Source organism: Rhipicephalus microplus, chromosome X, assembly GCF_043290135.1.
Source record: "Rhipicephalus microplus isolate Deutch F79 chromosome X, USDA_Rmic, whole genome shotgun sequence".
Lineage (NCBI taxonomy): Eukaryota > Metazoa > Arthropoda > Arachnida > Ixodida > Ixodidae > Rhipicephalus > Rhipicephalus microplus.
In genome coordinates, this window is record NC_134710.1 from 152102795 (window position 1) to 152127801 (window position 25007).

At 41.5% G+C, this 25007-nt stretch overlaps 1 protein-coding gene across 2 annotated transcripts; it reads left to right on the plus strand.

Moving 5' to 3' along the window:
- Snx21 (Sorting nexin 21) lies at positions 1–24516 on the plus strand. 2 transcript variants are annotated; one of them, XM_075878012.1, is made up of 5 exons: positions 1–292; positions 1880–2157; positions 7217–7353; positions 14293–14674; positions 20479–24516. In XM_075878012.1, the coding sequence occupies exons 2-5, from the start codon at positions 2013–2015 to the stop codon at positions 20799–20801; spliced, it is 987 nt and encodes a 328-aa protein (XP_075734127.1). In that variant the 5' UTR covers positions 1–292; positions 1880–2012; the 3' UTR covers positions 20802–24516. The 2 variants fall into 2 exon arrangements, with proteins under 2 accessions (XP_075734127.1, XP_037284300.1); XM_037428403.2 differs by lacking the exon at positions 1–292 and adding an exon at positions 5922–6013 and having other exon boundaries at positions 2021–2157.
- The last annotated feature ends 491 nt before the right edge of the window (positions 24517–25007 follow it).

Sequence of the window (25007 nt, forward strand, 5' to 3'; positions counted from 1 at the left end):
GGTCATTACTGGAGTCAGATAATTAACTTTTCTATTGTATGAAACTTTCTTGAGTATTTACCCAATGACGACAGTGCCGACAGCGCCCCATCATCCGCTATGACAGCGCCAATGCTCCCAATTGATAAATTTCATTATTCAAAAACATGGCACTTGGGAGAGTAGGATGCGGAGTCTACTGCGAAAACTGTGTCAGCCTGTAAGACGACGGCAGTGAAACTCGCTGGAAGGTTCAACGATTGTTTTTGGTAAAATAATCGTTGGACTCGTTGTTGTGTTGGCTGTGTCAGAGGCATGACCTACTACACTCCTGACCTGTTCAGATAGCGGGGTTCCTATGGGAGCGCGTGTCCCCGCTCTCGTTCAATCGCTCGCCGTAGGTGGCGCTACCTATAACCTGTTCGTCTGCTACTGTGCGGCCGGCAGGAGGGCGACGGACTGATACCATGCGTCTGCTTCTGTGACAAACTGCCTATACGTGCACGAAGGACTTCAATTATGTCATTATACCCGACCGCCTGCCAGCCCTATATAGAGTGAACAGTTAATCGCCACATTTCGTTACCGGCGTAACGTTTCTAATTACCTTAAGTAAGCTTATACAGAAACGAACAAAGCTGTATGGGAAGATAGAGGTTTGAGATGAGAAATACATTTGACCAAATTCGGTCGCTAACTTCAGTGACACCCAGTGTTCAAGAGTTGTCCATCGCTAAACACACACACACACACACACACACACACACACACACACACACACACACACACACACACACACACACAGAGAGAGACAAACTGTGGAGGCAGCACGTAAATATTTCATATCATTAATTTTTTTATGGATTTCGGCGGCATTTGTTGAGGCAGCCTTCGGGAAGGGTGCTCGAACCCCTCGCAACCCACCGCTACGCATTTTTACATAATTTACAGATTTCGTATATTTACTTTTTTCTTGTGTGCTATATTTAAATTTCTTGGCACTATTTGTGGAGCCTGCCATATTAGCCGCGGTACTTTAAAAAAGCTTTCATGTTTTTTAGCTCAGTGAATTAGCATAACACACGGAAATAAAGTTTACTAAAGCACCCTGGTGCTTCTTGCTAGCTTGCAACTCGTTCTGAATTGAAACGACTCTCAAAAACACAAGACTCACCTTTTCTTCCAATTGCCTCGATCCATTCTTCCCGTATGTCTGTGGCAGGAAACTCGTGAAAACTTACTTTACTTTGTTTGCCTTGTTCCGATTTGCAATATGGCACGCAGCAATACACCATACTTACATTTGAGGTGTCAGCTCATCTAAAAAAAAAAAACTGCACGCGGCCACTATTAGAGCTGACTACTGCAGCTATCTGCCGTCTGCAAGTTTCTGCACACGACCTACTGTGTTTCGATCTGCGTATCTTCTGCAATTTGTGTATGCGTATCGTCTGGAACCATCGTGATTCAGTGTGAACAATGAATGCCTAACAATAGTTTTTTTATCTCGTTGGACTACGTTTTCATTCAAGAAATATTTTCATAATAAATTTTCCTTCATTTGTAGAAAAGTTCCCGTCTGCTTGCCACTGTGACCCTTTGTGTGCTTTTTTTACGGTTCTATTTCTGCTTCAAACGTCCACACGAATGCAGCCAACTCTGACGAGGAATCATATCGCTTTATTTGCCATATTTTACACATTCATACACAATTCATGCACAATAAGAACGATTTGCACTGCCACAGCGATGGCTGAAGCAGACGACAGCGAACAGGTGCTGCCTAGCGCCACGCCGCTCGTAGGTGACGGCCCTAGCGGCAGAAGGTATGAACTAGAACGTGGGCGCTGGAAGAGGTGCTCTCTGGGCAGGTCAGGAGTGTAGTAGGTCATGGTCAGAGGCGTGTGCCCTTGCAGCTGGGCAGGCTGCACCTCAAACAAGGCTGGCTGCGCTTGTATTGACAGTCAAGAGAATCGAGGGATGATTAGAAAGCGAGATGCTACAAACCGTGTAGCACGTGGTGCTGACTAGTTATGAGCTCGGAGGAACTGAACTCTTCTCTTTCTGACGACGTAGACGAACTGCGTTGTTCCCAAGTAGTGGGCACACTCTGCTTTTCGGACGCTGTCGATGATGACACGGGGGAGTGTTTCGTCTCGTCATCATCGAGAGCCATTCGTGAGTTGTTTTTTCGCATTCGCTTACCGTGCTGTTTTTAATTGAACTTTGATCCATAATACGTTGCCTTTGACGGGGGAAATAGTCAGTTGCGCAATGATTCCCGAAAACGGATGCAGTCTTGTCATCAAAGCACATTTAGGCTACGCTGTGACTGAGAAATCACTCGGCCTTCATTCACTTTTTGTTGAGTAAACAATGCATTATAAAACCGGATATTTGGCCCCGCCGCGGTGTTCTAGTGGCGAAGGTACTCGGCTGCAGGTCGCGGGATCGAATCCAGGCTGCGGCGGCCGAATTTTTGATGGAGGCGAAAATTCTGTAGGCCTGTGTGCTCAGATGAGGCCCCAGATGGGCTAAATTTCCGGAGCTCTCTACTACGGCGTCTCTCGTAATCATATGATGGTCTTAGGACGTTAAAGATATCAATCAGATATCAATCAATCAAAAGCTGATATTTGAGAAAGTGAAAGGAAGCTGTAAAGATGTCTTGGTTTTCGTCCAGCGCGCGTTACAAATTGGTTACAGTGGCATAATTCTCATTAAGCTCGCCACGACGGATGATACCGAATTTGCGTGCTTTCCCATACATGCCTGCCATGCGCTCGACTTCTTTGTTACAAACATAGGGTCCTCCCCCTTTTTTCTTCAATTTCTCCATTCTTTAATCCTGATTGGGTGTGATGTTTAACCAGTGAGTACTTCGAACAGGCCAAAAATTGCAAAACTTTTTTTCAGCAAAAGGTACGCTCGAGTTATGACGTGGGCTTGCTACATGGATATAAATTTGCAGCGATGTGCTGCCCCCGAATTCTGTTCTGACATTCGGTGTGTGGGCTTCATTTGCCAACAATTTCTTTCTAATTTGCGAAATGAACTGCACTCATTCGTTTTAAATTGGCCGTGTGCAAAACCATTTAAAAATGAGCTTAGTGTGAGGAATGATGAAAAAGAAATGCGAATATGGGGGGGGGGGGGGCACAGAGTGAAAGAATGAAACATTAAAATGCCTTGTGCCGTTCCTTCAGTGTTTGCTGTTTTCAGTATCTCGTGTACCCATTCACCAGCAAACGTCCGTAAACACTGTTCCTCTAAGATGGGTCTTTACTATTTATGTGTACAAATTTAAGTGTAGAAACGCACTTTCTTGCCATGATTTTTGATTTCTGTAATATCCACCCTGGAGTTGTTATTGTATTATTGCTAAAGAAAGGACACTATGTATTTTGTTTTAATTTTAGTTGGCTATGTTGTTATTTTTTACAAAGGGAGCCATGAATTGACTCCCTTTGTAAATGACAGCAGAATTAGTTTTTATTGAAGAAAGATCTGAATCTTTACATTAGTTCAGTAAATAGCTAGCACCAGACTAGTTTCACAAACATTGAAGAAATTTTTCTTGAAGGAGAAAGGTAGGTTGTGGTAGGTTATTAAAAATAGCTTGAAATAATGAGGAACAGCACAATAATAAATGAACTTAAGTTATGCCTCCCTAAACTCGGGTGTAGTATTCACTATGTAAATGTTCAACTTCATCAGAAAATGTTTTTGATTGCTTTATGCTCTACGTGCCATTTGTGTGCATCACAATAACATTGCAAACAAAGCTTGTGCACATTACTGTCACAGGTCTTGCAGTAACGATAATGGTGGTCCTAGATATTAGTGGCACAAGAAAGCCGCCTCCTAAATGGCTGGTTCATAGATCCTGACTAAACACTGTGACTTGTTTTTGTTTGCACATTGAGAACCTTCTAAAAGAGAATTCTGTCAAGGCAGATATAACTTTTACTGAATCTTTTCATTTTGTGTTTTTTAACAATAATAAAATATACATTTTCTATTCAAAAAAAGCTTTGGTTACTCCTGTTATTTGGCATCATTTGCTGCATATACACAGTCGCTGATCATCTGAGTACATGCAGAAATATAATTTTGTTTAGCAAAGGAGTAGTTATTTATGTAGACACTCATTCAATTAAAGTACAGGCTTTTGTTGGGGAATCTTTCTTGCTCGTTTATGCATCAGCTTTTTAACAAAGCTCTGTTGGAAATTTTCATTTAGTGTGTTCAAATCATGTGACACTCACCACATTGAGTTCTCAGTGCAGACCTTTGACTGAAAATCTAGACCAGGGCAATTTTTATTAAGAACAATGAATCCTTTACAAGTAAATCTGTGTTTTTGTTTTTTGAAAAGTGTGCTACAATTGCATGAATGGGCAGCGTTTACTAACATGTAAATTGTATGCTTGCTAGTTAGTGTAAGTTTTCACAATTATTTTGTCATGTAGGTCAAATATTATTGGGACTGAGTGTAGATTTACAATGCAATAGGAAGGAAGGAGCTTTTTCTTGAATAGCTGTGTGCGCTGCTGTGCAGGTATTGTTCACTTTGCCATTAGAAGTGTGAACATTGTAGTTGCAGTTTGATATTTTTTGTGAATGTGGCCTCATTGGCTCACTTGCACAGATTATGCTCATTCATTTAGTTGCTAGCTTATAGCTTTCATAGATCCCAGACCATTTGCTGCTTGCCAAAAGCCTTTCACATGTAAGCTGGTATTGTGATAAACTAGCATGTACAGAAACGCATATCTTGACTAGCGTGTGCACAGGCAACTTTTCTGTGTGTCAGCTCCACATGATGGAATGAAGTTTAAAAAATTGGTTTTGGGACCATGGTGCTCTCTAAGCATGCACTTGCCTTCGCCTTTTTTGGAACGGAATTCAGTCATATGGTGAAGATGCACAGAAAAAATTGACATTTGTGCATGCAAGTTAGATTTGGGCAATTGCACTTAAAAGGGACTGAAGCAAGCTTTTTAACATATTGAAAAGGAGTATCGTAACTTCACTAATCAAAGTGTCTGCCGATGTATTTTCTCTTTCATATCTTCCTTCCTTTTATTCACGTCATGATTGCCTGATACGACATTTCTATAAAGAATTAGAACACCATAGTGATTGTCTTTCTGGTACTCTATTGTCCACTGGTGTTTTTGAACTGAGGGAAGAAGAAATTGTGGAATTTAGAGGAATTCTCTGCACAGTGTGTAGTGCAGATCCTTTCATTTGTGCTTGGCAGACTGTGATGCGTAAAAAGCACTAGCAGAAAAAGGAAAGGTAACCGTGACAGCGCATGTCACTATGCACTCTGAAAACTCTAATGCGAATTTGCAAAGCTTAAGTATTTATGTTGCTCAGTTCGCCGTCGGAAGACACGGGCACCTGCGGCCAGCTTTTATTAGTGGATGATGTTCATTACATACTCAAATTTTATTAGGGAGTTGTATACTTGGATTTTTTAAGGTTGGATGCAAGTAAAAAAAGAAGTGTTTTTCCAAAATTACATAATTTTGTTTTTATTTGCTTTCACAAGTTTAGTTTCTCCACTTTCCTGACAAAAAAATAGAAAATTGTAATTAAACTAGAGGTAATTTAAAATCTCTTAACTAGAGGTAGGTTAAATATCTCTTAAAAGCCACAGTGCGGCAACTAAAAGGAGCTTATTGTCTAGAGTTCCCTGGAATTTGTCACTTTGCTGCTTGCCATTGCATTTCGCATGAGCAGTTTGCCAAAGCCACATGCTCAAAATAACTATGGTTTCCAAGCTCTCGTGATTGAGGAAATAATATTAAAAACATGTCCTGGTTGCATAGACAAGCTTTCATTTATACCTTTAAAATGTGTTTTCCTCACGATACAATTTTAGACAAGTGGTTGAGTTTTGACATCATGTTTTTGGTGCTTCTTTCTGATAGGCAGATCTGAATGAAAGTTTGCCCAGATATTGAAGAGTGGCAGTGTCTCCTTCAAAACTTGATATCATCTATATAATTGTGATAAACCTAAAGTAAGTGTGGCCTGAGCATTCAAGACTGCTCACATTACTATTATTATTGTCCATTAAAGTGTTTTATACACACTTTCTTGTGATTTGCTTTCTGCAGTTAATGTGGAGTAGTACGAGTCATTAATGATTCGGAACCATAAAAATTCAGAGGCAAAGAGAGTGTGCCAAAAAAAAAAAAAAACTAATTTTACACATTTTCATGGTACAAAACAAAAACTAAGCAATTTACTATAAAACTGATCACATACTGAAATGAGCATAAAAGTCTATGTATACAGGAAAAAATTTCATTTGCTGAGGCTACAGATTAAACTTTTTTTTCTTCTGAGTAGCATTTTCCCTTAAAAGGGTTCAGTAATAGAAGTGGAATGAGTAAATGAGAAACATTTATAGTTTCAAGCTTCATTACCTACAACACCTGCTCTCTCCATTGCTATGAGTGTTGCAGGCTTTCTCATGAAAGTGGCAGTTTTTATTTTTTGTTGGCACTGTTTTCGAGGGGCCTTCCTAATGGCCATAATAGCTCAGTAGCTGTGGCACTCTGCTGCTAAGCACAAGGCTGCACAGACATGGTGGCTGCATTGTGATGGGTAAGCACTGATTAGCTGATGTGTTCGTCATTTGATGCATGTACTGTTCGTAACTTCATTTATCATCAGTGAAAAGAGGAAAGTTTGAGAACTACCGAAAAAAAAAAAAGGGAGGTAGTAAGACTACACAGCGGAAGTTCATAAACTGAGAACAGAATATACGCTTCCGTGCTCCCTATTTTTGTGCACAATAAAATGGTAGGCTTAAATAATGTATGGGATAGTTCTGGTCATGGCCAGTTCGTGAATTTTCATATTTTCTATTTCTTTTTGTTTTTAGCCAGTGTAATTATTACAAGGTGATTGTAATTAGTAACATAGTATGTGCATAAGTAGGTGAGTACACTTGTGTTCCCACATAAATTTCATTAGTGTCACTGTAATGGTTCACTACACAGCTTGTCCGGATGTAATATCCTTAATTAAGTTATTGTATTATGAAATAGGAGGTGGCTTGCCCATAATGGAGTATTCTCGCCCATTTTTCATTTTTTGGCAAGCAGTGTTCTTTACTAATACTGGTGATTAAATATGGTGTCGCACTTCAGGCTGTCCCAAAATATTTTGTTTGAGGAGCATGGCAATTTATTAAATATTATTATTTGGTCCGTAGGGTCGTGGTCAAAGACTTCACAGCCAAATACCCTGATGGCCTCGGCAGGTGATCCTCCATCGAGAGTAGGACCTCAGGAGGTGGTCTTTGAGATTGTGTCAGCCAAAACAGTCAATGAAGGGCGTAAGAAGTTTGTGGTGGGTACACTATTGAGTTATGTTATGCTTGCATTGCTGGATTTGTTTATGGGTCATTGTGACTATAAAACTCTCTTAGCAATTTATATATAGCATGCCATAGTATAAAATAATTTTGCATTTGGTGGGCATGTCTTGTTATTCAGCACTTTTTGACTGAAATTTTAGCACATGATGATACAACACAAGAAATAGTGCGGTGAAGGTATATTTTTGGCTAGGTAATTCTTGAAAGATCAGTGTTATTTCAGTTGTATGAGGCAGTCCTTTAACTTTGTTAAAAGTTGTGCAATGCCTTTTGTTACAAGAACTCTACTTTCTGGAGCTTTCCCGGCATGCTCACGCTGACTCTGTACCTAGGGCTTTTTTTTTTTTTCATGTTTCGTGTTCTAAAAATTGGGAAAAAATTGGGAGAGATCTACAGAGCTGATTATCGGGAAGCTATTTAGAAATTATCAACATTTCAGCTCCTGTAATTGTGACACGCCAAAAAAGTAGTGGCATAGAAATGTTTAAAAAAACTGTATTTAGAATATTTATGATTGCAGTACCATGCATTGGTCCTTCAACTTTCGTTGTAACAATATAGGTCCTATTTTTATGATTTTGGCACTGTTTTCTGCTATCTTGGTGGGAGCATGGCTCCACATCATACCTAAACTGTTGGAGATCAAAGCCAGTATTCAGCCTTTGTTCCTCTCCCCCTCCCCATTATGTTCATTTCTCGCTGTTCATCGATTTTCCCTTTGTCGTACAAAATTTTTATTATTGAAAGCTGAATTCACACTGCTTCCTTTATTTCTTTTTCTCCTGTTTGTGCACAAGCTCACACTTCTCCATCTCTGAGTTAGGGGAGAGTGAGCAAGGCATTATTAAAAATGCTGATTAGGAAGGCTATTGGTGCCCTTATGAAGACAAATCCTCTAACCCAAAAGTAGGCACCAGCGACATGTCCTGTTCTACGATTTCTCTTCACTGAAATATTTATGCTGTTGCTTGAATTTATAGGACCCTTAAAATTTTCAGGTTTATTGTTAGTGGTTTACTGTGAATGGAGGATGTCATTTGTGGTAATAATTGGAAACAAATGACATTTCATTTTTAAAGAATTTATTCTCACATTTTGTATCAATGAAATGATAAGCAGCAAACAACATACACCTTTTGGTAGGCATGATGTAGTTTGGTTTCACAAACTCATATAAAAATCCGCATAGTTTTTTCATATATGTAAATGATTCAATTTTCACAATTGCTTGCTATTCTTTCCTACTTCTTTAGTCGCTCGTATTTTGAGAGGGAGGTTAAAAAAAAAGAGTTTGGGTGTCTTATGTGCATAGGGTAGATTATTCAGCTCATGTGAGGTATACATAACACCATAGACATAAGTACTTTTAGACCATCTACCTTGAGGTCCATTAATTTCACCTTGCACTTTCTGAACTGGTTCATGGTAGTGCAGTCTGAATGCTGTCGTCGGACAGCATTCATTTTGGAAAGTGCAGCAGCAATGAGATGTTAAAATGAATACGAGAGTGCAGATGTGGTGCAAGCCCCCATACTACGGTCGGCTGCCTCAAGGGTTGTGGAGGCTGTGATCTGTAAAAGATAACGCTCTTTGCGTTGCTTGGCTTATGCAACTACCGGACGCTGCCAAAATAGACACAAATGCAGTCGGCTGGGTCTGCAGTGGTTCCAGTCACCTTTTGCTGTATAGACTCTGCACTATCTGATGAGCAGGTGCAGGAAATTCATGAACTAGCCTTGTACAACAATTGCACTTTTCAAAACGAATACTGTGGTGTTGCCGCCGCCATCCTGAGCTCACGAAACGAATGTCTCAGTACAGTGCCTCTGTGAACGGGTTCACAAAGTACAGGTGAAACGAATCAACTTAGTGTGTAGTTCTCTCTTCATAGAGGCCAGTGTTCACTTTTGACATTTTTTTCTTAAGTGGCTTCTTCTTGTCTGACAGAATGGATGAGGTGCCATGCAGACATGGTTACCTTATCTACTGACTGGAACAGCTTTATATTGTCACCTCATTTGTATAGACAGCACGTATTGAATGCTATAAAAAGTATTTCACCTGATTAATTTTTAATGTTGATGGATATTCATATAACAGATATGTAGGAGAGCAAGGTTTCAGAAGTGTGCTGGGAAGGGTTGGTTGGTACAACTGTCAGCATGCTTTAACACGAGCGCTTTGCAGTGTGCCCTAGACTGGTTTGACTTATTCCATTTGCGAAGTGCTGGGCACTTTTGCCGAGATAATACCTCTGTATGCTTGGATAGTAGGTTGGCATGTATTGGTAACATTTAGGCGACAGAACCTGAACGTACAGTCTGTTTCACACTTGGGGGAAATCTAGGAACACATAAATCGAGCTGCTGCCAATGCTGCAGTCAAGCACTGGCAGCAGCTCGCGCATGCACAGACACTTTCATGTCATCTGCTATAGTGGCACGCGAGTACAGCGCTGGCATCACGGCATGTTATGCGATCAGAGATTCCCGCTAAGTGTGAAATAGCCTGTACATGGCACTGCCGTCAGACAGACAGTTTCAGGCCATCTTTAGGAACGTTAGTGTTCACCTTGCTGATGGCTGTACATAACTAGGACAAAATTAAACGTGGCTTAAGGTAGGATCAAGTGCCACATAACGCAGCATTATTATTAGGGGTACTCAATTCATTATTAGAATTATGGATACAGTCGAGCCCACATATAACGGCCCCACTTAAGACGAACTTTTGCTTAAAACGAACAATATCCGTGTGACCATGAAAATTTACATTGCTTCAACGACTCAAAATAACACTTACAACGAACATCTCCGAGCACCGTCGATCGGTTACAACCAACGGAGTCGGCGCTCTGCCGACTTCCCGGGAAACCACTTTCGACCACCGATCAGGCATCGGCGAGGTGCCCATAGATTCTTATTGTTAAACACCGACCCTGCCCCCGCGCCCTTCCAGTTGCCACTCTCCCTGACCGGTTTTCGTTACGCACCCCTCTGTCTTTTGTGCCCCTCGCTACTCTGAGCACCCCGTATTGCCAGATGCGGCCGGTGTTTTCACACTGCCACCGATATTTCGAAGACCGGTCGGCCATCTCCCCTGTTATTAATCGCTGGTACTGTCGTTGACATCGCCGGCCTGTAGTGACCTGACCATTTGCCAACATCGTCTGTATCCGATCGTCTGTGTCTTGTCTTATCGTATTAATCTAGTGCACGCACGTACGCTTCCCCACTCACTCACAATTCATTTCATATTTAGGACCTGTTCTCGCTCACTTCGCAGTCTGCTCAACATGCCCTCCGCACGCGTGCGGAAGCATAAAAACAGCTGTTAATTTGCGTGGAACGAATTGCGAATTATTGAAGTGGGTGAGGCCACGCAAACTCGCCGGCGCAACAAAACTATTCTTTGATCACGGCCGCTGATTCTTCAAACACCGCCGCGTGCGCTGATCCAGGCGGCCGTGCTTAGACCTCTGTGCACGCAGGCCCTCTTTCAAATTTTTCTACGCGCGAGTTGCGCGTTTCACTGACTTTTCGAGCAAGCTACCCGACCTGCTTCTTCCCGCATGTTTTGGTTTTCAAGGTCGCTTTCCCGCCGTATCCTCCCCTCTCTTCACCCTATCACAACTCCTTGCCTTTCTCTCGCAAGTCTGCTCTCCTCTCTTGATCACAACTCCTTCGCCCGTCTCCGCAGCTCCGCTATGCCAGCCACACTGGCTCGAATTCAGAAGTTTTGTTTTCTGACTAGACACGAGCCCAAAGTTGTATCACGCATTCTGGCATGTGTGTCGCGTGTGCGCGTCTTGCTCGCTCTCGGTGTGCGTGTGTGGTCACCAGACTCTGCCTAAGCGGCGCTGCAAAAAACGCCATCACCAGCGCCCCCATCGCCGCGCCGGCCATAAATGGGTAGTGCACAGAGAGCCCTCCGCAAGCGAATGTGCATAGGCCCTCCTTTTTCGTTGGTCTTGAGGCGCGGTTTCCTGAACATCAAAAACCTGTCAAGCTTCTTCCTTCAATCCAACCTCGCTTCATAAAAGTAGGAAACTCATCAGTATGAAATGCGGGCACAATTCAAAAGATGTTTCATTTATTTCGGCGTGCTGCAACTGGCAATTTAACTGCATGCGAGCGTCGTATGACATCGAGTTTGAGGCAAGCACTCCGATGTGCATTCTGTAATGCCTAAACGCGTTAAACTTGAGCATACACTTGATGCCAAAGTGATGAAGTGCATACACGAACCATCTATGCCATTAGTAGTACGAAGCTCGCTTTATCCGGCACGAATGGCCTTGGTGATTTTCGCTTTGCAGTTGCATTCTCCATCGATTCCTCACTTCCTGTGCAATGAACTGTTTTATTACGCATGCTCGAATGCTCTGGTGACGATTGTCTTCCGTTCGTATATACTGCGAATGAGGATACATGCGTGTCCACTTCTCAGTGTACAACGAAAGGCAAAACCGATGCCTTCAAGATAGCTGCGGTAATCGCGGAGACCAGCGACAAAAAAGAAAAAAAACCTGTTCGTGGTCGCGATTATTTTGCGATTTACCTGCATGATGCACATGTTCGCATTTCCTAGTTAAAGCCGCGACTTAGAGCCTTCAAATCCCTACGTGCGTAATGCTGTGTAGTGGCGACAACTTCAGATTATTGGTGGTTGCAACGTGTGCGTCGCCCGAATCGCCGGGCGTCACCTGTCTACTGTTGTATGTCACGCATCGTGGTCAGAGGGTCTGTTAAGCTTCATAATAAAAGTTACCGTGGTTCTCCGTCAAGGCTACTAAAAACAATAACAGGAGACCTACATTAACATACTTATACTTAAGCGAACGGCTGTGGAGAACGCGAGTAATTTGCTTTCCCCACAGTTTGCAACGGCATTTATTTAGCGCTCTCGCCATTCTGCTTTGCCAAAGCTGCGGAAATCAGTAAAACTGAATTCATTTACGTCCGTGGCAATTCAGAACACAACAGTAGCACAGAACAAGGTCTTTTTTTCATGGAGTGGGGAGCTGTTGCGTCTGCTCTTATTTTTGCTGTCATTCAGGCGATTGAACCAGCAAGCACTTCACAGAGGTTCGTTGACGTGTCTGACAAGCGGAGAGTAATTCATGGCTTTTTTTCTGAGTGTTTAATGTGCAAATGCATCTAATATTTCGCTCGATCGTTCTTTCGTGAGCTGTAGTTACACCTGGTTGCGGCCCCGCCATGGTGGTCTAGTGGCTAAGGTACTCGGTTGCTGACCCGCAGCTCGCGGGTTCGAATCCCGGCTGCTGCGGCTGCATTTCCGATGGAGGCGGAAATGGTGTAGGCCCGTGTGCTCAGATTTGGGCACACGTTAAAGAACCCCAGGTGGTCAAAATTTCCGGAGCTCTCCACTACGGCGTCTCTCATAATCATATGGTGGTTTTGGGACGTTAAACCCCACATATCATCATCATCATGCACTTGGTTGCGCAGCAAACTGTGCAAGGGAGTCGGGCTTTGCACTACTCAGAACTACGTCGACAGGTGACGCTGCGTGTCCGTAGAACTCCAGAGTTTGACGTCTCAGGCCTTGCACGCTTTTTCCTGCCGCTCAACAAAACACCGGCTTGGGCCTAATCCGCGCGTTAGGTGCCGCATCGCAGAACGCTTGCTAATAGCTGTTGACCACCTGGCAGCCAACTTGCCGCTTCAGGTGTCCCGGTATTCAGCTGTGGAGATGGTGAATATTTCGTGGGCGGCGGTGACGGCTACTTGCGCGCGAAACTGTTTTTGCAAGGCCGACTTCGTCGACGTTGGGCTCGATGCCGAGCCTGAAGCTTCCGAACAGGACCACTGCGGCGGCGATTTGTGGGAGCGTGTCGTCGACTTTGACATGGGAGAAGAGGTGGGACATCTGTTGCGATGGTTTCATTAGGGCCGATGATGATGCCGACACCGCGGAACCGTGCATGGATTAGGGCATTGTGAATAAAGTAAGCGGCAAGAGCGTTTTTGGAGGAATCGGATTGTGAGAATGACGAAACTTTGGAGCCAGTGCCTCGTGCAGCTTATGTCACGGGCCTCGGCGAAGAGCACGCTGCCGTTTGAAATAAACTAGAGACCGCCCTTATCACTTCTGTACTTCGAAACATGTGCATCATGGACATTTTTGGGCAAAAAATTTTGTGTTTTCACTTGCAGCTTTTTTTAAAGCTGGTTTTCATTTAGTATGAACTTCAGAATACAGCGAATGGATATCGCGTCAGGCTCAGGTTCGCTATAAACAGGCTCGACTGTACTAGCCTTAGTATTACTGTTTCATATGTAAGGTTTTTCTTCTAATGAAATGGGAAAATATTATGGTCAACACAGTAAAAAAAAGTCATGGCAGCTATGCCTTTCTTTGAAGGTATGAATGCTACCACCTTGACAATTTTCACTCGCATATTTCATTCTTAATCTAGTCACACGAAATAACAGCGAACAGTATGTTGTACTTTGACTGAGAATATGTTAACAAAATATGGGCAATAGCAAATGCTTTCATTGACTGTTGGAAATCTTTGACCCTGTTAGGAGATTGGTGTGTTGCCTGCTTGGCTTCGTCAGCCCAGTGGTGGCTAATAGCTGTGCAATAATAATATTTTTACTTCTGGTCTCATGGTTTTGTATGGTCTTGTACTACCTCCTTTTGCCAAGCTAGCTACTCATAGCAATCTTCAAGTCTGTTTAGGCAAAAAAAAAAAAAGCTAAAATTTATTTGGGTATCTTAAGTTGAATTTTTTTCACACCTCATCAAGCAGTATAGCCCAAATTCTTTGTTGATGTTTGAAAGTGTTCTTTTTCGATGACCGATGCCTTAACAATACTCAATTTTGGTCTGGTAGCAGACCTTGTACTTACGTCTTGATATTTTTGGTTTGTTCCTGCCAGTGCTACACAGTGCTTGTGAAAAAGAGCCCTGGACTGGAGCGACTCCCAGGTGTCCTAGAGCGCCGCTACTCTGATTTCTCTGCCCTATTCGCGGGTCTGCGCCGTCGTCACCCATCATGTGTGGCACTGCGCGACTTCCCTTTCCCTCGCAAAGCCCTGCTGGGAAACTTCACCTCCGAGGTGATAACGGAACGCAGCCTGGCCTTTCGCCACTTACTGTCCCGTGTTCATGCCTCACCGGAGCTTCGCCGATCTCCAGAGTTTGCCGAATTCACGTGGCGCCGGGAGGTGTGCCGTGCTCACCGGCTGATGACGGCTGGCCAGTTTGAAGATGCCTCTGTCTTGCTTGAAAATGCTTACTCAGTACAAGAGAAACTTCTTGGTAAGTGGTGCACAATTTTTAAATTAGGTTCTCTTTAACTAGAAACATGTTGCACACTTTTGGTCTTGTAGCCTGCAAAGTATGGACTGTAAGTCATCGTCATTTTGTGGTAGTATGGGACCACCTGAAGGTCAAGTCGAGTCATTTGAGTTGAAGTTTAGGAATGGCAAGTAAGCACTTACTGAAAAAGTTATAACAAATGATACCTTAAACAAAAGTAGTATAACACATGATACTTTAAACAAAAGGAGTGTAGGGCAGTGAATAATGCTTTTCTTATGGTCATTAGAAAAACTTCAAAGCATGAAGATATGATGGACACAATGTCATGCTTTAGTAGCAGGAGTGTCCCGAGATCCAGCTGTTATTTTGCATACATTTCAGAGGCACGGGATCATATTTTTTATTTGTGAGCAAACAGCTATTCTCTGCTGTGCCCAAGAGGTGGGGTGGCTTCATGCTTGCTATAGTTGGTCACTTTCGGCAACAACCTTCGGTTTCAGTTAGACAAGTCCTCTTTCATAGTCAAAAGTCCGACGGAATCCCGTCTGGTCGGGGACAAACATAGTGCAAATTAACAAAAACGCCGACCAAGGTGAAATACACAAAACTTAAAAAGACGTTTCGGCTCCCGACACGGGAGCCTTGTTCACAGTGACCGCAAATGGCGTAGTGCGCTCTTTTTATGCATGTTTCATCACGTGTTGCAGACATCGCGCGTACACAGGGGGGAGTGTCCCAATATTTCTGTTCAATGTACGCGCAGTAGTTTGCTACTGCGCATACGTTGAAGCGAATTCGAAGCAAATAGTGATTTTGGTTGAATATTTCCGATTTAGACTTGAATAGTATATATGACATACAAATAAAAATGGGCATATTTATCATGACCTAACTAACCAGCACAATATATTTTTGTACTTAAATAAGTCCTCTATGCAAATGTCTTTTTTTTTCATTCACAGAAAGTTAAAAAATTGTTGAGTAGTAGCGGTATATGAGTTTCGGTAGGATGCGATTGATAACCTGTAAAATAGGTAACATTTAACATTTTATTATACTTGAGCATATAAGCTGTCATAACAAGCTTCTAAGCTTAATAAAATGATGAATTGATTTGAGGGTGACATGTTCATTTAAAGGGGTCCTGCAACACTTTTTAAAGTAGCCATAGAGCCAGTAAAGAAGGTTGTTGCCTCGCAAATTTACCACAGCAAAATTTTTTGAATCAGTCCAGTATGAGCGACGGAGTTCCAAAAATTAGTCGCACACTGCAATTTAATTCTCTCTCTTTGTCCCGACAAAATAGCTGGAAGCTAAGCAGGGAGGAATGGCACAGTGAAAGAAAATACGTCACATGCACCTCGTGACCTTGAGCACATCTTTTTTATTTTTCCTTAGAATACGCGGCTTTTCAGTGTGATCGTGCCCGCACACGTGGACAGGTCGCGGCCTCCCGCTGCGGCTCCAGTGACGACTGAGCACGCCATGTTCAAATCAGGCAATGGCTGATGCAATAGCTGTGACGAGTGATTTTTGAGCTTGTGGTGTCATTTGCCGAGAGAAGAGAGCGATTTTCAGCTGGCTTTGAGAATTCACAGTAAATCACAGCACGCGTGCTGCACTATAATATTTGACTCGCATGCTCTCGGAAGTGTCGACTACCGATCGGGAGCGTTTTCTGACTATGCTCAAAAAGTGTTGCAGGGTCCCTTTAAATTTGCAGGGAGGCTTCGCGGCGAAGCGAATTTCCCTTGGATGGGTGTTCACGGCTTAGCACTCCGACACTGCAGCAAAACTACCTTTACAAACCGTTACATGCGGATTAATATACACCTATTCGTCTATTGCGAATACTTCAAAATTTTCTATAACTTAAATTTGAATTGAAACAAATTCAAATACTCTATCATTCGTTTGAATATTCGAAACATTTAAATATTCGCACGAGCCTACCTTTTATTTCTACGAAAAACATCAAGCAAACGTGCCACATCACTTCATTTTGGACAGTTCATCAATACGTGGCACAGTCACGCCTGAAGAAAAATGCGGGTGAGGGTTTTGCGAATCATGGAAATGGCTTCGCGGACCCTCATTTGAGAACCACTGCTGTAGGCCTTGCCTAGTCTTGCCCAACAGTGCCGCTGTTGATGCTCACTATGGCTATGGAGGCTTTCGACTTTAGCTGCCCATTGTTGTGAGACTTCCACATTTTTTCTGCAATGACAGGTGTATAAGATGAGGTCCGACTTTTCATTCCGTTTTTTGAAAAAAAAAAAAAAGTTCAATATATATTTCAGTTTTCACGGTAGTATACAGGGTGTTTCTACAGACAATATACATTCTCTTTAATGAAAATGTTATAACGGTATGGCTCTTGTCATTTTTGCGCATGAACTCTGTTGAGATGGAAGTACAGTAAAACATCACTTGAACGAACTTCAAGGGACTCCAGAAGAAAGTTCGTAAAAGTGAAAGTTGCTGAACTGAAAGAGCCATGTTGAAACTTAGTAAGGGACAAAGAAAACATCAGTTGTTGAAATGAAGTTTGAACTCTCTTCTTTCCAATGTTGCTTATGTGAATGTGAGTTTCTGCTTATTGAGTAAATTTAGAAGAATGCAGTAATTTTTTGCTGCTCTTGTGCACTTGGGACTTCAGTGGTCATAAATTGAGTAGCTGTGTTCAAGCTCTCATAAACCTTCTCCAGCACAACAATCTGTCTGGCAGTGAAGAACTTCACTTTTTCCAAGTACAACAGTGTTCCTTTAGCTGAAATTACTGGTGCTTCCTTTCCTTTTCTTCCTCTTCAGGCAGGACCTTGCTATAATCTCTTCTACAGACAGTGGCACATGGCTCAATGCAAAGGTCGCATGTGAAATAGTCCTTAAAAAGCAAGGTGCTGTCCGTACTTATTGTAGGATATGTGCGCGAAAATCAGACGAACACAAGAAAAACAAAGTAGAAAGTGCGGGAACTATCAACTGGTGTATTCATTCTTGAAACAGCCTAATATAAGCCTTTTCAAATGTCACAAAGAAAAGGGTTAAGGAGACAATGAGAACAAATTTATGCATGCCTTACATCACGCAAACCTGCGCAGGAAATTGTAAAAGAGCAGCTCATTGTTGTGCCGTGTATGCACAAGGTTGGCCACAACATGAAATAAGTGGAATATGTAGACATAGTGCCCAGGTGGTTTTTTCAGCTCCTAGAGAGCTCGCGAGATTATGCTCCAAGATTGGTGGTGCAAAGCAATTCCTATGCAATGGTTGCAGAATGAAATATGCGGAGAGCTTTGTCAAGTGTACCATAAAAGTGATGTATGAAATACCACGTAAATGTGGAAGGTCCTACATGGGACACACGGAATGCTTTGTTAATAGCGCACCAAGGAGCATGCCATGTCGGTTTTAAATAGAGAAGGAGCGCACCTGCCTGCTTATTGCAGTATGTGCTTAGGATGCGAGCCTTTTCTTGAAAACACAAATTTCTTACATTAAGCTTACATTAAGTGGTTTGAAAAATGAATAAGCCAGTTGATAGTTTGCACTCTTTCTGTGTAACTTCTTTTTTTCTGTGTTCGTCCAATTCTTGCACACATATCCTACAATAAGACATGCACCAACTTCCCAACAAGAAGTTCTTCTGAGGTGCTGTCTGTACCTAGTCTTTCAAACCATTCCATTCAGCCACCGGGTTCAGTGCTGTTATTAGTTGAAGGTGTGCATGTGAATATTCAAACTTTTGAATATTTTTTTAATAGGGCTTGTTGTTTGGTTCAATTTGCGCAATGTTCGTTTAGTAGTGGCTTCTTTGAAATTTCAATATGTTTCATTTCATGACCTTGCATTGCACCAAAGGCAGTGCCTTTCAAGCTCTGACAGTTGCAAATGCACCAACTCAAGAAAATGCTGGTTCCAACATGGGGGCTCAATTAATGCTGCTTTGGACTCAGAATTTTGGTAGTAAGTCTGAAAAAGCGGATGCAAATAATTTTTCGCATCTGAAGTTTTAAGTCTTTTTACAAATTGACGTCTATGAGACAGATATTGAACTCTGGTCTCGAAGGGAGCACACCCTTGTCTGCCGCATCAGTTGGGCTTCCACAGAAGTTGAAAGAGGAGAGGCTGAAGAAATAACATTTTTGCCTTTCACATGTAAAGTTTTATCAACAACACTTACGTTTCACCAAGTCATGCATATAAATACAATTAAATTTCTGCATAGCCTCATTCTTGATAAGACAACAATGAAACTCCACCTCTTCAGCACTTTGCCAGCCTAGCCAAAAGAAACACTTTCATGTTACTATCTCATAATACTACACTTAAGAATCCTCTCCACTTTTTTCTGCAATTTTGTAGTATTCAAAAAATATTCTTTTTGCATTCGACTTCAATATTCGGATTAACTTCGTACCCGAAATTCGGCTGTTTGCACAGTTCTAGTTTTAGTGTCATGTGTCATGAATTATGTTTGTAGAACTGAAATGCGCCCTACAGTACAAGTGAAATGTGTTTGCATTGGGTGCAGGGATGCTTCGGCGGGGGATCTAAAAAAGGTTCATTCAACTCAATAGTTAGTGTAACTGGTGCTCGTACTGTGAAGCTGCGTCATGGCCATGTATTTTCGTAAAAAGTGGCAAGTCATCTCATTTGCACTGTGCATCACCTTTACTTTCTTTGTGTGTGCTGTTTGATGCTTTTCTGTTTTTTTTAACTGTGGGCAAGAAAACTGCAATATCAACCTTTTGTTTCTCTGTGAAGCAGAAAATTCAAGAGTACTTACTGCAGTGCTTCTTCTTGAAGACGGGCGAATGAATTCTTTGTGACTGCTTACAGTTTGAGAGAGACAGATAAACGCCACACAATGCACGGAAAGAATAAGCTTGTTCTGTATTTCAAAATGCTTGCCGATTTTCTTGACCACATTTTGCTTTGGTGCACTTTAATTCAAACTTTGTCACATCTTGTCAAGGGTACTTCTAGTTCGACGTTAGAAAAAGGCCACGTTGCATGTGCACTGGGTGTGCTTTGTTTGATATCGCCCTTAAAATTTGATGTTAAATATCTTCAATTGCATGCAACTTTTACAATTAAAAAAAGTGTGTATGCCATAAATTGGCATGTGCTATAACTTTCTATTTAAACTATTGCACTGTGAGTAAATGCTGTGTGTACATTAAGTGCTGTGTGCAACTAAAATGCAGTTAATTTTTTTTGTGTGTGTTGCAAGTATGTATATGCTTTAAACATCATTCAAATGAAGGAAAATGTCATATGTCCAGCACTTGTTTGTTATTCAAGGTTACACACTAAGGTTATTTCTTGCTTTTGGAAACATGGTGCTATTTTTGCAACAAGAACCATAAGAAGTGCAGCCTGTTTCAATCAGAAACCAAGAAGAACCATGCTGAATATGCCAGTGTTTGATATTGCTTTTTGCATATTTCCTTCTAATATTGCTAATTTGTTCTAACTTGTTTTGGAAACCATCTACTGCTCATTCATGGTATTCAGAATAGATTGTCAAATCTTTGCATGAAAGAGGTTCATCACTGGGATGTGTTGTATGTATAGTTTGATAAGTTGGACATGTGTGGGGCGTACAAAGGGCCAGTTTTTGTAGCTATTCTCTAATCGGAAGGCTTGCATCTTTTTTGCTTTTTTTCATATGCATCATGAAAGGTTGTCTTTTCATCGGCACTCATTGAGTGTAACACTTTTTTAGAAGCTTTTAGAGCATATACTTTTGTACAATCCGATGACATGGGCTATTGTTGAATGACCCCTCGCTGCAGGAGATGGTGACCCGGACACTTTCACCACCCTGGTGGTACTGACAGCCTGCCTGAATGCAGTGGACAATGTGGCTGAGGCACAAAAATATGCTGAGCTGGCCCTGTCCAAGCGGCTGCCTGGCAGCTCTGCATCAAATCCCAGTGACCTAGAGGTTCCCTTACTGGTGCTGGCGATTCGGCTGTGGTGGGCAGTGGGAAAGGAAAAACGTGAGCTAGAGGAGCGACTGCGTCAGGTGAAGGACACCGGAGTTAATGTGGATGCTCTGCCAACACTGCTTGAGCTGGTACTCAAGAAGGACAGTGCTACTTTGTATTCATCCTAACATTATAGACTTGAACACGTGCTCCGCACGAGGTGCATGTCACAGCACACTGTGTGGCTGCAGACCTTTGGGAGGCTGCAGCTCTTAATTTCTTGTTGTGGAACAAGGTCTGAAATTAATTTTCTGTGCACAAAAGGTTTTGATGACAATGCTAGTCTTTGCAGGCCAAGTAAATGAATCTCTACATCCCTTCATGTGACTTCTGTGACCTGGAACATTTAACAACCTTTAAGCTTGCAGGACTTTGCAAAAATTATGTGCAGTTGCATCTTTTGTGCAATTTAAAATGTGAATGGAGCAAAATTTTGTGTAGGTTTGATCATTGCAGATTTTTATTTTTCATTAGGGATTCCTGCTACATTTTTCTTTATTTCCTTGAGGTGGTTCTGCAACTTTTTTTTTCTGCTTACTGCCTTTTTCATTTCTTTGTCATGGCAGGTATGCACAGTGTGCCCATTGTACCCAGCATGTCATGCCTGTGCTGCACTTTTTGCTTCAACATTCAGAGAAAACTTCCTGTGGTTTTATTATGGTGGTGAAAGACAAAATCATAGGAAAAGGTGAATGGAATTGTTGTAGGGCACGAAATATCGTGTTTGCAAGAATAATTAGGCATACCAAGCAAGGCTTTAGCTGAGTAAATGGGAAGTAGAGTAAATGTTTTCGATTCACTATTGTCCACCTAACCTTCCATGTACGGGAGGTAATGGCACTTTTTAGTGGGCTCTTAACTACACATTACATGCTTTTTCTTATTGACCAACTTTTGAGATTGCGTCAGCTAGTTTGCTGATTGCCATTTAATGACGAAATTGAGGTTATTTACAGTGTTCTTAAGCTTGTATCAGAGGGTAGTGAATGCCCTAATTGAAGACTTGTATGCGATGCATGTTAAAAAGATGTTAGATTAAACAAAAATGTGCTTCCTATTGAAGCAAAACTACTCGGAACAATCTATTGTTAGCATTATGTGCTGCAAAGAAGCTGCTTACACCTTATTTTGACTTCCAAACTTGATTTACATCAGATTTTTATGTTAAATAGTGTTGTGGTTGGCACTTGCATGTGCAGAAAAGAAAAAAAAACATGAAATAGTATCCTACAAATATGTTTGTTCACATGCAATGACAATGAAGTAATTTTTTTACTTCATTGTCATTGTCATTAGTTAATCATTTTGCACACCATGACTGCGGTGTGCAGTTTCACTGCTGAACAGTATATGTAGCTTTAGCATACTCATTGCGTAATTGCTCAGGAGCTGTTGGAAGCATTGATGTGGGATCACTACAAAGATATGCATTCTTTTCTTTAGTGTAGATCTCAACAGTAAGCTCTGATTGATGATTTTGTGCCGGCAGTTTTGGCACTTACACTATCCATCTTAAATATGTTTTGCTTAGTTGCATGTGTTTTGACGAGAGTGCCTGAACTGCCTTGTCTTTAACTAGTTCAACATATATATGAGGCCAATTAATTATTGGGTTTTGCATTTGTCATTTGAAGAGCAAATCCAGGCATCCTATATGTGCATGTTTTATGTTTACATTATTTATATATTATGTAGTGTCAACTAGTGAGAATTGTTCAGAGCTTGGGCATTTATAAAATGAAAACCCTGGCGTGGTGCAATATAGTTTTAACAAATGGCCGTAATGAGCAATGCAGTTAGCCTTTCAAGGTTTGACTACAGGCCACCGAGACTTACCCCCTCCCCCCACTTTTTTTCTCGTTATGGTTAGGCTTTGTCCCTGCATGTTACAATCTTAAAGCAAAGGAAACTTTCATATTAATTTTGTATAGTATTGCAAAAAGTGACAGTAACTACCAAAATAGTTAAAAAATATTTCTAGCCCAACACAATGCATAAGAGCAAGTATGCTGTCGTTTAAGTGTAAAAATTTGCAGTGTTCATCTGCTTCTTGTGTCATGACAAAATTCTAATGTAGATCTGGCATGTTTAATTCAGAAAAATGGATGAATTTAGAGGAATATCGTAACTAACTCTTCACAACATTTAGTACACATGTAATGTAGACATCTTGCACACTTCTTAGTTGTCTGCCTTAGTTGCCTCCCTATCTAGCAGTGCACATCACTGTATTTATGTGTGAACTCCCTTAGTTGTAATGGGAGTAGATGTGACGATTGCAACTGCTTCATAACTGCTGTACTACTGTTGGTGTACTGAGTTCTACTGTCGTCTCTCACTAGTGAGAACCAAACACGGGCCATAGTGCTGAGTGGACCTTCAGTTTTGTTCACTTAACTGTTAACTGCTAGTTTGAATGGCTCTAATGCATTTTATATGAAATTTTTGCAGAATTGGCCTGCATAATGTACACATCTATAAAACTTTTATTTTAAGAATTATTTGGCATTTCTTGCTGAAATGGTCATTCTAGCTGAAGATACTTAAATCTATGGCAAAGGTGGTGGGATTAGTCAGTGAGAAAAAGAGAAGGTCAAGTGAAAATGCATTCTCTCACACAAGTGCAAAGCTGTCACTGAGTTTTTGATAAGGTAAAAGCCTCAATTGAACATTTTGTGAGGAGACATTGTAGGTAAATGTAAAGCGAAAAGCGATAAGAGTCTGCTTAAAGCAGTATCTGTCACACAATAAAAATGGTTTACTAACTGATCAAGTCATGGTCAAAGAGAGACATGATTTCTTTTGTTTAAGTTACATGATGAAATACAGGTGCATTGTTTGTGGTTGATTTTGCTAGAGATCGACACGGGTCTGAAAGTTGATATTTTAGATTTGATTGTGTATTTTATAGTTTGTGCACATACCACCCAGTAGCTCAAAAGATAACTTCATTTTTTTGTTATTAACTGCACAATTTAGGAAGAAAAAATATCGAACATATTTGGAACAGGGGGATCAATTTCGTCCCTTGTCATTTTCGAAAGTTGACGACAATATGAACACACAAATATTCATGTGACAAAAAAGATCTTTTTTTTTTTCAATAAATGTACATGTAATGAAGAGTAAAATGGCATTGTTTGAAGCTTGTGGGCTGAAGCAAACTGTTTTTAAAAAATGTCTGAACAGGTGACATGTTTTAAAAGTTGCTATATTTGAGATTTTTTTCTGAGGTTCGACTACTGTCTTATCTTGTATTTTGAATGGTATCGCACTAGAGAAAATAGGAGCCATAAGCAAAACAATGCTGTCTGCAAGCTCTGCGCTTTCCAGTGTTAATGGCAGTGAAGAGTCATCCCGCTTCTGTTGGGAAAATTGGGTGCGATGTAGCGATATCTTAATATTGAGGCAAGGGGCTGGCCACTCATATAATGGGTCATCTGTTAAGAGGAGGGCATGAGCAAACAGCTCAAGTGTAAAAACTGTATGCGGCATGTTTGTACTACTTCGTGTGTCATGTTTCTTTGATGGTGGCTTGAGATTACCAAAAGTAAGAGATATTTGGGAGCATTAGTATCGTGGGTGGCAGCTACACATTTATATGGGACCAAGTTATCTTAAATTATTTTGTGAATTATTCTGAATTATTTCAATAGCCTTCCGCATAACTCAAATTAAGTTGATCTTACATGTGCCCAACCCTGATGATTACAACAGTAGTGGTTCAACTAACAGCAATGTATGTCAAGAGGGAAGTTTAAGGTGAAATGAACGTATATACCAAACATTTACTGTCGAAAATTGCTAGGTTGTACCTATCCCAGGAGGATTTTATTGCAATGATGGTCATCCACAGATGCCCCGCCGCGGTGGTCTAGTGGCTAAGGTACTCGGCTGCTGACCCGCAGGGCGCGGGTTCGAATCCCGGCTGCGGCGGCTGCATTTCCGATGGAGGCGGAAATGTTGTAGGCCCGTGTGCTCAGATTTGGGTGCACGTTAAAGAACCCCAGGAGGTCTAAATTTCCGGAGCCCTCCACTACGGCGTCTCTCATAATCATATAGTGGTTTTGGGACGTTAAACCCCACATATCAATCAATCATCATCATCCACAGATGGTAGTACTTACCATGTTTCTATGTATGCATGTTTAAAAAAACTACTTCTCTATAAATTGCATTGTTATTGCAGATCAATACTAAACCAAAACACAGTTTTGAATAACCTAGTCAAGCCTGGTCAATGTCATACCCGTTTGCATCACGATATGACTATCGCACAGCCGTGCATGGTGATGGGATGAGTTAGTGCATAGCGTGACAATGACAGCTTGCCG

What these genes read in the sequence shown, in the direction of transcription:
- Snx21 (XM_075878012.1), top strand. Translation starts at nt 2,013, where the DNA reads ATGAGCTCGGAGGAACTGAACTCTTCTCTTTCTGACGACGTAGACGAA. An exon ending in GTCATCATCGAGAGCCATTC is followed by an intron (nt 2,158 to 7,216) that starts GTGAGTTGTTTT and finishes TTTGGTCCGTAG; the next exon opens with GGTCGTGGTCAAAGACTTCA. An exon ending in AGTACAAGAGAAACTTCTTG is followed by an intron (nt 14,675 to 20,478) that starts GTAAGTGGTGCA and finishes CCCTCGCTGCAG; the next exon opens with GAGATGGTGACCCGGACACT.